Here is a 14,192-nt window from a genome sequence, read left to right on the forward strand (position 1 = left end):
GTAAAGGACCTTTTAAAACAGACGTTGACTGTAGATGGTTGCTGGGTTAAAGTCAGACTATATAATTAGTAATAATCAGGTTTTTTTTTTTTTTTTAACACAAGAAGAAAAAAAACACACCTGAGGATTGCTGTGATGTAAAAAGTTCAGAATAATTGCTGGGGCATCTCTATGGCTTCACTTTGTCCTCTCGGTTATGCAATGCAGGATTTGTCTTTATGTCCCGCAATATTGAGGGCTGACATTAAGGAAAACTGTTTGAGGATTTAGCCGAAATCCTTCATGGGCCAGCTCAAGCCAAAATTGCCCCAACGGTGAGGACAGAGACTGTACAAGTACAAGGAGATTGAATAAATTCCCAGTTGTTTTCCAGACTGACATCACATACATGGTTTCATCTTTGAGCTGGGAATTATTGTTTTTGTCTTAAAATCACATTTGGATGACATTCATGTCTAGGGATGGGAATCGATGATCATTTTTAAATTCCGGTTCTTCTAAAGACAAGCACAAGCGCAACCGTGCTCTGATCAAGCATCTCGAGTTTATTTCCAAGAGATGAGACAGTTCATATGTTTTCTCCTTTCTCCTTGACCCAAATTAAAGCTTTACGAGTACTTCTCAATATCATCTTTTAGCGTGAAATATAGCCAAACTTTACAGTGCTTCTGCCTTGACTTCATGTTGGAAATCTTCCCAAAAATATATATACCGGTAGATGTTGCGTTTGATGTCATTCAATTCGATAAGCGGAATTGTGAGGGAAGCAAACAAAACGATTCCTATGAATGGAATTGCTGGGAAATTGTTCTTGATTCCCATCCCTGTTCATGTGGAAAAAAAAAAAAAAATCACTATTGCTTGTTATGAGAAGCTTTTGACCACCTGGAAGACGATTGGAAGTTGGAGTCCTGCTCTCACGATGCGTCATTTTAGCGCTTTAAAAAAAACAAAACAAAACACACGCAGTGAAGAAAATAGACAAAGAGCTGAGACAATACATCATACATTAAGAAAGTATAAGTAGCAATTCTTGTAACAAAAAAAAAAAAGAGATGTTTTCTATACAAGCGTAGCCCTTTTCCTGAGGAGGGGGACATTCCTCGAGCACCCCCCCCACCCTCCTCATCACCTCCCTCCTGTCACCATGGACCACAATGAGTCGCTTGTTGAGTGCTTTTGCTTCGTCCCTCACTCCCTGTAAACTTTGCAATTCTTTTATAAGAGCCTGATGGTGTGAGGATGAGGAAGCGTCCTACTGTGTTGTCCCGCTTTTCTTGTGCGCGCCGGACCCCCCCGCCGCCACGTCCCCCCACGGCTCGGCATCACTGTCCGCCAAGCGCTCCCTGTCCTCGTCCCAGTAGTCGTCGTCCTCGTCCTCCTCTTCCTCCTCCACCGCCGACTCGTACGTGGACTTCTCCTCCTGCTTGATGGCCTGAACGGCGGGCGGCGGCGGCGCCGGCGGTCCGGCGGCGGTGGGGGCGGGGCTTTCCGCCGAGTCACTGCTGTCCTCAAAGGCGTCCGGGTTTTCCAGCATCTCCCTGATGAGCGGTGGCATGGGGCCGGGGATCTCCATCTTTAGTGTGATGGCTCTCTCTGCACCTGTGAGGACAGACAGGTAACGTACATGTATACAGTAATTATAAAAATACAGTCTTAAATTGCCAATTGACATACACTATTCACAAAAACTTAGCGATATCTGGCTTTGCGTTGAAATTTCACGATGGACCACTAAAACATGAACGTGGCATCCCCAAGCAGTTGCTGCTCTGACACAAACTTTTATAATTGTCTCGCGATGTCACACGATGGTGGTGAAGCACTACTTTTGTCTAAACTAAGTTCCTCAACAGCACGGTGGATCACCTGGTAAAGCGCTGGGCTCACAGTTCTGAGGACCTGGGTTCGATCCTGGACCCGCCTGTGTGGAGTTTGCATGTTCTCCCCGTGCCTGCGTGGGTTTCCTTCGGGCGCTCCGGGTTTCCTCCCAAGCAAAATTAATTGGACACTAAATTGCCCCTAGGTGTGATTGTGAGTGCGCCTGTGTGTCTCTATGTGCCCTGCGATTGGCTGGCAACCAGTTGAGGGTCTACCCCGATGACAGCTGGGATAGGCTCCAGCACTCCCCGCAACCCTCGTGAGGATAAGTGGCAAAGAAAATGGATGGATGAAGTTCCTCACTTCATTTCAACATAGTATCCCGAGGAAAGCGATACTTTTTGGAATAGGGAGGTAAGGGTACTGTCATTGGTCAGCTGTCATCTTGAGCTCATGATGTCAAAATGCAGGATGAAGTTTTAAATACCAATTCTGAAATTCCCATTAATCCTTTTGTTGTTGTCATCCATTCATCCATTTTCTTAGCCACTTATCCTCACAAGGGTGACGGGGTGTGCTGGAGCCTATCCCAGCTGTCAACAGGCAGGAGGCGGGGTACACCTTGAACTGGTTGCCAGCCAATCGCAGGGCACATAGAGACAAACAACTGCACTCACAATCACACTTAGGGGCAATTTAGCGTGTCCAATTAATGTTGCATGTTTTTGGAATGTGGGAGGAAACCCACGCAGGCACGGGGAGAACATGCAAACTCCACACAGGCAGGTCCGGGATTCAACCCGGGACCTCAGAACTGTGTCATTATTATTAGAGAAAGAAGAAAGAAAATTTGAAACCTAATAAAAATATTTTTACTTGAAGAGAATATGTAAATCATTGTACATTATTGTTGGGTATGAACTTGGTTGAGGATGACGTACTAGATTTTTTCTTTTTACTTTTCTTTCTTTCTTTCTCTGTTTGTATATAAAAATGTGGAAAAAAAAAACAATTCTAACTGAATCATATGTTGGTCCATTAATGCAGTGATTTCCAACCTTTATAGAGCCAAGGCACATATTTTACGATTGAAAAATCCCACGGCACACCAACAAAAGTGTCACCAAAAATGGATCGATTAATTACTGTATGTACTTCCTGCCTTATAATAGAAGAGGATTTTTTTTGTTGTCCATCATTGTCATCAAAGATATATTATTTCTTGGAATAAATGTTTTTTTTTTTTTTTTTTAGCAATTACATGAATTTTGATAACTTCCCACAGCACACCTGAAGAGCGCTCACGGCACACTAATGTACCCCGGCACACTGTTTGGGAATCACTGCATTGATGGATCAAACACCTGTTGGGGATTTTACTTTTGTGACCTGTCAAAGAACAAAGTTGTGCAAAATTACCCAAACAAACTGTTAAAATGTGCGTTCTTAAGTTAAGAGGTCAAATTCGGTTCACCTGTCAAAAATACAGTCCAATATAGTTCCATCCTGAAATTTAACCCGAAAGCCCAATATTTCAAACCTTTTGTGAGTATTTGCATGCATTTAGTGGACATAAAGGTGGACGGAAGAGTTCACGGTGGAATTGAAGGAAAAGTGGTGTGTTTAAGGTGGGAACAAGAGTGGACAGCCGTTTGTTTGGAAGGTGAAATAGAAGGCGGAGAAGTGAGTGTAAGGTGCAAATGCAGTTGATGACTCGTGCTTAAGGTGGAAATACAGAAGAGGCATTAAGGTCAAATAAAAGCAAGTTATGTTGCTTTTATCACACCTTGTACAATTGTCACAATCTGTGCTCACTTCTCATATCATTAAAGTGTAAAATGGGTACACACATTTTGGTGTGTCGTGGCAAACTGACCTTTGGTGCTGATTCCCCGCAGGTCGGTGACTTTCATCAGCATGCGAGGGAACATGTGAGGCTTGTTTGGGCGTCGGCGGCGTGTGTAAATCTTCAAGGCCTCCAGCAGCGGCTCCTGCAGCTTGTCCACCTTCTCGGGTTCCTCCAGGTCCATGCGGTCTGATGAGCGAGGGAGACGGTGTGAAAATCTCACCAAAGAGAGGTTAAAAAGAAAAGAAAAGCGGTGTTTGTTGTACCTCCGCAAATGAGGCAAATGGCGCTGAGGAGGCCCGTCTCGGTGTCGTCCATCTCCAAAGGCAGCAGCTGCCCGGCGAAGGCGAACACAAGGTCTGTGAGCGGGCCGAAACCGGCGTTATGCATCTGGGTTCTGTTTAGGGTCAGGCCATCGGAGAAGGTCATGGTGTCTTGCTCGGGGGTGTAGCGCGTGCATATCCTCAGCATCTGAAGACAAAAAAAAAAAAAAAAAAAGGTGACACTTGAGGAGGTTTCCTGGCAGCTGTTCAGATTTTTATGTTTTTGCAATCAAGAGTTTAAGCCGCGTGGCGAATGAGGCGGTGGTGTGCGTGCGTGCATGCGTGCGTGAGTGATTGCAGTACCAGGATGTCCAGACAAGCAGACTTGAGGAGGGTGATCTGGTCGGCGATGGTTAGCGTGGTGAAGCCTGGTAGTCGCTTGGCAAACTCCACAATCTTGATGATGCACTTTGTGGACAGCTCGCTGAACTTGTCCCACAGGCCCAAGTCCAGCTGGACTCTGTGGTCAGAGCTCGAGTTCTGGGGCGGGGGTAGTAGAGAGACGGTTGGTGAGCTCCTATAAGCTACGGTTTCTTAATGAAACGCTGTTCAAATGAGAAGATGAGCCAAGTCAAGACATTTTTCCACTCACTGTGGTGTATTTGCCCAGCTGGCACAGCGACGGAAACGTCTCCTGGTGAGCTTTGCTGACTTTGTTGACGAGCTCCTCCAGCTCACCGCTCAGCTCGTAGTTCTCGGGCAGCACCGCCTCCTCTTTCACATCCTTCTTCTTCTTGTTCCTGTCGTTTCGCACCGCCTCTTTGGACATGCCCACCTCGAAGCACTTTTGCAACCGGCAGTACTGACAGCGGTTGCGGGTCACCTTGTTGATCTGGCAGTTCTTGTCTCTGTGGCACGTGTACACCATGTTCTTTTGGATGCTGCGCCGGAAGAAACCCTGAAATGGAGAAATGTCTCATTTATACTGTCTGCAATGTTCTCACATGCTGCTGTTTTATCTGCTGGAAAGTGGAAAGTATATCGTGAAACATTGCCCTTCAACTTCTATTCACTAATCCACATTCCCTCCTCTGCCCTGGAACACATCCTTAGCTATTCAGTAAAAAAAAAAAAAATAATTTATGGCTCTGTGGTTTTTGCAGCTTTTTCTATAATGACTCAAGATGTCACAAAATGTCGCCGAGGCCCTGGCTAACAGGAAAGCAGTAAATGGTTTCAAGGAATTACAGTATATATCTTTGTATGCTGGCAAGGAGATAAATTTAGCCTGGATTGTTGGTGGAATTTATGAGGGGTCTTTGGCATGTGTTTGTGCTTTGTGCAGTGGCTACTAAAAAGTTTAAGCTAACAACTGATTGCTTGACAATAAACACTTATGTGAATACATTGACACGAGAGGGATTTTTGTAATGTTAAATGTGTGCCTTTGCTGGGTGTTAAACTTGTGTTGAAGCTGTGTAGTACTACCAAGGACACACTAGAGGGCGGAAGACTGATAACAGTGAATCAAAAGCTGCCTTGTATGGCTTTTCTCAGTGGACGCTAGTACCTTGCAGCCCTCGCAGGAGCTGACTCCATAGTGGTATCCAGACGACTTGTCCTGGCACACGAAGCAGGGCTTGTAGACGCGAGGTGGCGGCGGAGGAGAAGGCGAGCTGGGCACCATCTCCTCCGAGCTGGTGCTCTGGGTCTCCACGGCTGCGGACACAAGAAGAAGCCGTCAAGACACTTTGCCGGACGCTCACAGGTTAGCGGCGTTTGCGAGCCGGTGCTCAGCGGGGGAATTTGACGAGAAAAGGGAGGAGGAAGGCATCTGATTGACAGCGACTTCAAGGACACACAATTAGTTGACAGCCAGATGTCCCCCGCTTTTAAATCACTGATTGGCAGCTGAGACTTGATTGGCTTCTCCATTTACTGGGCAACGAGGGGGGAAGCAGCATTCCTCCGGAGTTTTGTGTGCGTTTGTGCTCACAGGCTCACATTTTTACGCGAAAAGCCGTCCAATGAGACGTGCCCATATACCCCGAGGTCCATGTGAACAAACAAAAGCTGGAAGTTTACAAGGCTCGGCCCCTGTCCCCTCTCTCCGAGGGGGAAACTGTATTATGACATTTGCAAAGCTTAAAGCTGCGGTCAAAAACAAGCCGGGAGATAAAGTAAACCGACGGAAACTTTCCGTTCCCATAAGAAGCAGCTTCGGCTTCCTCAGTATTTGGAGGTGATGACTGAAGAAGCAGATTGTCTGCAACATGCCTTTCAACTTTCACCTTCACTCACCCCAACTTCACCTTCCTCTGCCTATTCCCACCCCCACCCGCTTGTTTCCTGGCCCTAAATTCCTTAGCGCAGGCAGGACGGAGTTTAATAGTTGCCCGGGCTTACAAGCGGCCCTATAAAGGTTGTGTCTGGGACGGGAAGGAGGCCTTGGGCCAGGCTGACGCCCCCCTTTATTGGCATCCAGTCACCTTGGGCAGCTATTCACACGCACAGCTCCATCCTCGCGTCCCTTCCTTGTAAAAATGAAAGAATCCGGGGTCAAAAACCCCAAAGTCAGTGGCCCTCCTGTCACCTTCAACAGACGACACAAGGCCCAGCCAAATGTGGCCCACCCCCGCCCTGCCGCGGCAACCCTAAAATGAACCCAGCGGCCCGTCATTAACCGGAGCGCTAAGGTTTCAAAACGCAGCGAGGTAAAGCACAAAGGAATAATCCAATAAAAACAAAAGAAAGGCCAAAGAAAGAAAAGGAAGGGGCTGAGAAGGAGGGACACAAACTTCCCAGTGGACAAGAGCTTCAATCAAAGCTTGACCATTTAACTTTGACCTTGGCTCAAGGGGGTCATTGCTACCGCAACTACTTGCCCAGCAGGCACTTTAAAAGTTCACTGTGTGTGCAAGTGGCGTTCGACAATTCACCATTCTGTCCGCCGGTAACATCAAGTCGCTTTGTGCCCTTCTAAATGACGCCGTTTGTATGAAGAGAGAAAGAAAAGAATGACCGAGAAATGGAGGTGCTTACTAATAAAACAGTAATAGTTGCTTTCGTTTCATTTCTATACACTGACCTCCATAAAAAAAAAAAAAAAAATAGAAGCCTAAAAATGCTCATTTCTAATGAGTTTGATCGATCATGGAAAAATGTATTACGTATTAGTAATTACTCATGACTTTTACTCAATATTATTACTAAATCTGTGATTAGCAAGTTTGCCTCGCAGTTATGAGCGTTGGAATCCCTGCTCAGCTCATACAACTACGGCTACTAGTAGTAATCGTGTCCACTTTCCGTACGAGACGTGTTGACTTTTAAGGCTTTTAGCGCTCAGGTGAGAGGGAGTGGGCGGAGCTAAACCCGTAAGGCGATCTGTTGATCTAGTAACAATGTAAGAGAGTGTCTCCGAGAGGGAAAATGGGTGCCATTCAAACAGAGGTAGCGCATCTGGCGCCAGACGAGAGGTACTGACTGACGACGTCTGTGTGTGGCGAGATGGGTGGAGGGGGGGGGGGGGCAGGAATGAAGGTAGAAAAGAAGAGGAGGAAGGAGAGAGGGGGGGAGCGACGCTACCTGGCGTGACGAAAAGAGGGAGAGGAGCCAAAAAGTGTCAGCGGGCTGTCATCGCCCTGAACTGAGCGCGGCCTCGGAGGCCGGGCTTGAAGAAACAGAGATCTGGTCTTAACCTGCGGCTCACCCCCGGTCTGTGTCACAACATCTATCAGCGAACCTTTTGCGGGAGCCACAAGAGACAACACGACTGGCGGGAATGGACGCTCTCGTCAGACATCATCGCCTTACAGTGGAACGCGCACATTTTCCGAACATCCTGGCAGACTTTCTGTCACCTACATCAGCAAGCAACTTTTCCAGTGACCGCCACGTTTGTGTCTTGTTAACATCCCCTCCTTCCTTCCTCTCAGCCATGAATTTAATGTCTCATCAACACAGGCCAGTTTGGCCTCGTACTTTACACCTAGTCCACGTTGGAAAAGCGGACAGTTCGCGCCACCGCGTCGCCGTCCATTTGTTTCAGTTGGACTTGACCAATCTGCCACCGCGTGCCTTTACGCTGACATTGAAGTTGTCTTTTGGTGTGGGTTTTTTTATTGCTTGCGGAGTGGCTGTGGGGACGACTTAGTGACATATGGCGTGCAGCTTGACTTTGGCCCCGGGCGCCTAAGCAGCTTCACATTGGGGAGGCTTCGAGGATAGTCAGCACTGGAACCTTTTCACTGAAGTGTCCCCGACGTTTGACAATAAAAATGGTTGAAGCAAAATCTTCGCTTTCAAGCTTTGCGGGTGGCCATTTTCCACATGGCGCTAGTGTTACTGTAGTTGCAAGCGCCGCTCAAAAGAAGTTGGCGTGATTGTTTTGAGCGAGGGAAAACGAACAATGTCCAAGTTTTGAATCCCTTCACACTAAAAAAAAGAAGACCAAAGTACAATGTGTACAGCACGTCTACAATCTCCAACACAAGGCATCATCTACCCCACCATCGTTCGTCAGAACATTATCGTAATGCCTCTGTAAAGTGGTCAAAGAAGGACACAGCCACATGGGCACTTTCAATCGGATTATTGACCAAATGGTAAGAAAACAAAAACGACCTAAGGGCATCTATACCCGAGCTTCTGATGGCCAAAGCTCATGCAGAGTCACTCATCACACAGATCCTACACGTCACTCAGCCCCTGCCCTTTTAAAGTCACATATACTCCACTTGAATGAGAGAATGATGACAAAAAACGCCTGCGCCTCACAAGCATGTTAAAATCCACTTTTTTCCAACTAATCGATGGGAAAATAGAGTACTCAATTCTAAAAATATTCGGTCGTTGCAGCCCGAGTGTGATGATGAACATACCGTATTTTTCGCACTATAAGGCGCACTTTCAATGAATGGCCTATTTTAACACTTTTTTTTCACGGTATAAGGCACTTTAAGGCGCATAGAATAGACGCTACAGTAGAGGCTGGGGTTACGTTATACATCCATTAGATGAAGCTGCACTAAAGGCTCAATATTGATCCATATATAAGGCGCACTGTCGGCTTTTGAGAAAACCAAAGGCTTTTAGGTGCGCCTTATAGTGTGGAAAATACGGTAAAAGTGGGAATGGAATTATCCTGGCTGCTCAGCGCAAATATGGCGGAAGCAACCATAAGTCAAATTGAACAATAGAAGAACACAACAAAATCTAACTGAGATGTGGCAACAGCATAAGCAGTAAAATTCCTGTGCTCATTTTTAATATACAGTACAGCAACCGACTTTGTTTTACAATTGTTTGACAGCTACAAATGTTATAAAGTGAAACACGAACTGCCTTCTCTAATCCTCCACATCAACCAAAACGTTCATCACGAGTCATCAAAAAAGTCAGCAGTTTTGTATCATATATTAGTTGTAATCATATTGTTTTGAACACCTGCATGACAGTTAAAAAAGCTAAAACGAGGCCTGGAGTATTTAAAGCCAAGCCAGAGTCGTAAAGGATTCGATCAATTTGCATTTTGCACTTCAAGCTGTCAATGAAAAACCGTCTCAGAGGCGGATCGTGACTAAGCTGGAGCTGCGCTTCCAACAATAGCAAAATAAAATGCCAAGACAATCTCCTCATTAATAATAATAATCATTCAAACGCAGCACTTCAGTTCGTCCATTAATTCTGGCGCCACCAAATGTTCAGCAGCACCCTGTGGAATGTGCGTCCACATGTGAATGTGTGTGTGTGTGTGTGTCGGACCACAGGGGCCGTGGGTGGGACAGAACTGCATCGCACGTACACACCAACACGCAAACGTCTGCCTCGATTCGACTGCTTCACATCGATTGTCGTTGTCATTTTCAAGCGCTTCGAGTTACTTTGTTGGGATTCATGAGCAGCGTGGGGGGGGGGGGGGGCGACCGCAAAAAATGCTGAGTGAGTAATTACCACAACAGCAGGGAGGAGATGGGGGAGATGTGAGTGACAATCCCTTTCATCAGCTGTTCTAAGTTCAATACCAGCATCCCCCACCACCACCACACCCTCTCCCCCAAACCCCCCCAGTAATAACCCTCTTCCCCCCTCTGTCCTCTCCTGCCTTCCTGCCCGGGCAGGAGGAGGAGCCCTTCCTGTCATTGGTAGCGCCTCTTAAAGGAAAGACTGTGAAAACCGGGCTGCTGTCCAGAAGACGGCTCCATAAAAAACAAAGCAGCAGCAGACATTCAAAAAGGAGGTAGACACACGCAAGCACACACACACACACACAAACACGTTTGCACAAGCGCTCCAGAAATCTTGGACAAATACTTCAACTTGACAAGCTTCACACACTTGCGAACAACGCCCTTGAATCTCAGACGGACGACACCGAGGTGAATCATCGGCAGCTTCATCTCTTGAGATCGAGACGACCCGCGCGAGCTGCGTAGCGGCGTTCGCGTTGTTTTAGTTGTCCTGACTAATGTGGGGAGGGGACGTCCAGAAGACGGCTTGTTAAATATGTCTTCGGCCGGCGATACATCATCGGGAATTGAACACGCCCTTCCTTTATTTTTCATAATAACCCGAAAAACAAGGCAAAAACAGGCCCTGACAAAATGCAAAAAATTAAATTCCTCTCTCATTTAAATATTACTTAATTATTTTAAAAAAGTGTTCCTTCAAAACATATGTGATCAAGACATATTGATCTTTGATTTTGAAGATTTTGACTGGACCTTGTTCAAATTGTTATTATCGACTATTTTGAACACAATTTAACACCACAATTATGTACTAGGAAAAAACAAGATAAGGACTTTCAGGCTTATTTCGAAATGACATCCACATAATTAATTGTCATCTTTTTGGGAAAAAGAAAAAAAAACACTAATAAATAATCCAAGTCTTAACTACTCACAAGTGTCTTTATCTTGTTGTTTTTGTCTCTGTAATGAGTTTGAAGAGCTTCTCTTATCTAGAGCTCATCTTTTACAATTGAGAAATGTGATAAGACGGACGGACAAGCCAAAAGCACGATTGTGTGTCTTTTTTGGTTTACAGACTATTGCTGTAGCCTCAAACCAGAAACAAAAACTTCTGGACTACGTAATTGAGGTACTGTACATCTCACATTGGAGATGTGCTGGTTCCGCTTTGAAGACGCCAGCCGAGAAAGGAGATGTCCCCCTCAAGGCCTGAAACGCCAAGATATAAGAAGTCAATAGGAGGGAGGGGGGTCGCGAGGCTAATCCCAAAACCAAATTCATCCCTCTCCTTCTCTTTCATGCCCCCACACGCCTGCTAATCTCTTAATTGAGGCCTTTTCTAATTATAATGGCTTCATTAAAAGCTGCGGGTCACACAAGATGAGGCGTGTAAACCGAGCCGAGAAACATTAGAGAGGCGGACGACGCGCGCTCCCGGACGGGGCCGCCGAGCAACGGGAGAGCCGATGCTCAAAAGTAGAGCAGAAAGCAAACGTCACGCGGGAGGCGGCGCCGTGCGGTGGCACACTTCGCGATGGACGCTGCGCATTTCAACGCCGGTCGACTTTCGTACAAAGCAAGCTGAAGAAGACGTGTCCAACTGACCCACAAGCACAGAACCCTGGAAAACAGGCAGAACGTTCGGCACATTTCTTTTGCATGGATGGGGCCCCGTGACTTTTTGGACACCAGAGTCCCAGCTACTTGATTTTGAGGTTCTGCCGATATCGATTCGGTACCTCTACGGTCTATTAAGAAAAGAAAAAAAAAAATCCTGCACCCAAACGTGAATAAAGTATCCCGACATGATACCTTGGTTCAAACAAGAAAATAAAGAAGTTTCATTTGTTTACATTTACATATCCTGTTTAAAATAAACTGCACAAAGTACAGTAACAAAATAAAACTGAAAATGATAAATGAATCAACAAATGAACCCCACTTTTAAAAAGTAACTTTACAGTCACTTACAAGTCAAAATATTAAATCGCATTTCAGGGTCATGCAGAACGTTGGCAAGCTGCTCATGTATTGAAATTAACGTCTGTTAGTATGACATCATATAGAAAATCATGAAATTTAAAAGGGAGACGGACTGATGTTTGTCTTTGAGAATTCTGACAAGTACAATCATTATACTACACTATATTCTAATCATAGTTTAATTCGATTTTAGGTTCCCAAATGATTTAACCGCAGTCGTACATTGATAGTAAAGTTACGACTTTCCTACGAATCGAATGACTTTCACCAACGGCACACAAGGTCGATTCTGCACCAGCTCAGAATCTCAAGTGTTTTTGTTTATGACTACGTGACGTTACAAAAAGCTAAGTGGGTGAAATGCATTACAGGTACATCACCTGATGAATCTATAAATGAATAATATCTCGCCTGAACTGCGCACTATTACATAGTTAGGTCAAAAAATATATATATATATATCAAGCATTAACAGGACAAGTAGAAGAATAAAAGTGGCGTCACGTCAATGGCGATTAGTAGTCGCCATCATTGACGGTAAGCCTCCGAATTGGAGGCAAATAAGAAGTTTGATTTGGGTTGACATTTTGATTCGGCGGCGAATAAAACTTTGAGCTGAGTCACGCTCATTTGCATGTTCCTCTTCAAATAGATTTAACAGGTTATTCCAGGAGGACAGTTTTTGTTTCATTGCTTCAATGCAGAGTAAAGGTTAAGCAATTCAATTTTGTTCTACACTTAGATGAAAAAGTTTTTTGTTTCTTTTTTCTTCATGACAACTGAAGTGATATTTGCGAGTGTCTTTCAGGCTGGCATCTGGGAAAGGAAGCCCTCGAGCAAGTCGGAACAGGCTGCAGGCCGTACCGCGGTGTTTGTCAAGCCGGCGGCTCATCCGTCATCATTAGGCCACGCCGCGGACTTGACAGCGCTCTGTGGCTCGCCGTCCCAATGATTGCTGAAGATAAATTGGCTCAAGGTGCGCTTCGGACCACTTGAGCGGCAGAGCATGCCGCACAGCTGAATGGCGCTCTGCAATTTTGACTTGAATAGAAAGATAGAGTCAATGTTTGGGTTGGCACCGCGCGGAATACGAGCGCTCCCACAATGGGCTCCATGATGATAACAAAAGATCTGCTTTTCTTATTATCTTGAGCGTTTTTTTTTTGTTCCAGCGTTCCCACTTGATGCAACGCGGGCCTTTGGAAAGCTGCCACACATTTGACCAGCGTCCAAACCCACACGGTTGACGGAAGTGCCGCACTGGGCGACTTTTTTTACAGACGAGAAGTCAAATTACGACAATATGATTTCAAGGCCCGTTTGCCTTCAATCTGTCACAGCTGTTTCTGTTCGGACATTACGTTCCGGACTGGCCGTCGGGTCAGGTCCTGCATTGTTTCGAGCGGCTGTCAATCACGTGAAGTCATTCGCAAAGAAAACAAACATGGTGACGGGTAAATATGCGCCGCTAAAGTCCCCCCGCAAAGTCCACTAAGCACATAAACAAACAGACGGCGGGGGTGAGAACGCTCACAGAGCATTGAGAGGAATCGGCCTCTTCCTGTAGAGAGAGCGCTGCGATAACACCGGCGGCAGCCCTGATAAGAAGCAAATCCACGTCACGGGCCGAATGAGGAGGCGGGCCGGGTACTCACACTGAAGGTTGCCGGTCCCGGCCCCGGCCCAGGCGAAGGGGTCCAAGCTGGAGAAGAACGGGGGGGCCTTGGCCAGCATGCAGGAGCCCTGTGCAGACACGTCGTAGAGAGGCCGCGGGGCCAGCCCGAGAGCCTCCATGCAGTCGAACATGCTGGACCGGAACGCGGGTACAAAGTGGGACTCCGGCTAACTCGGTGGGTCTGAAGCGGTCTCTGGAAACTCTCCGTTCTGCCTTCAGGTCACCCGACGGACCTCAGCTCTGTAACCGATCTCACCGGCTCTGCGGGCCTCTCGCTCTGCACCACAGGCACAAGCGACGCCTGAGCGCATGGGGGGGGCGGGGTGGTGGGAGGGGCCGGGTGCACGCCTGACGCCTGATAGGCCGCGCCAGGAACCCCCAGCTTCCCTCCTCATCGCCTCCAACTTTTCCAGCCTCAAATTTCACATCTGATGCAAATAAGAACAAACCCCTTTTGCCTTGCCTTGTAGTATACTGGTGAACTTTCTTCCCTTTCATTTCATCTCTTCAGGATGGGACGCTGTCTCCCACCCCACAAATGTCACCCCACTCCGTTGCCATTAGCGATGAACACAAACGAGAGATGAACACACACATTAAAAAAAAAAAATCACCTCACAGCAGATGAG

At 46.5% G+C, this 14,192-nt stretch overlaps 1 protein-coding gene across 5 annotated transcripts in view; it reads right to left on the reverse strand.

Annotated features, from left to right (window-relative positions):
* Positions 1-34: 34 nt before the first annotated feature.
* Positions 35-14,192, reverse strand: part of LOC133507823 (retinoic acid receptor gamma-A-like) — a 71,433-nt gene continuing 57,275 nt past the window's right edge. For 4 of the 5 annotated variants that reach the window (XM_061833299.1, XM_061833298.1, XM_061833297.1 and 1 more), the window contains 6 exons: positions 5,501-5,649; positions 4,583-4,888; positions 4,294-4,470; positions 3,934-4,138; positions 3,698-3,856; positions 35-1,602 (listed from right to left, as the gene is read on the reverse strand). In XM_061833299.1, the coding sequence (XP_061689283.1) occupies positions 1,256-1,602; positions 3,698-3,856; positions 3,934-4,138; positions 4,294-4,470; positions 4,583-4,888; positions 5,501-5,649 (1,343 nt within the window). In that variant the 3' untranslated portion in view covers positions 35-1,255. Of the gene's footprint in view, positions 1,603-3,697; positions 3,857-3,933; positions 4,139-4,293; positions 4,471-4,582; positions 4,889-5,500; positions 5,650-13,543; positions 13,814-14,192 lie in introns of those variants that run through there. The other variant, XM_061833301.1, reaches the window with a different exon arrangement.

The sequence above is a fragment of the Syngnathoides biaculeatus genome, chromosome 10 (assembly GCF_019802595.1).
Source record: "Syngnathoides biaculeatus isolate LvHL_M chromosome 10, ASM1980259v1, whole genome shotgun sequence".
NCBI lineage: Eukaryota > Metazoa > Chordata > Actinopteri > Syngnathiformes > Syngnathidae > Syngnathoides > Syngnathoides biaculeatus.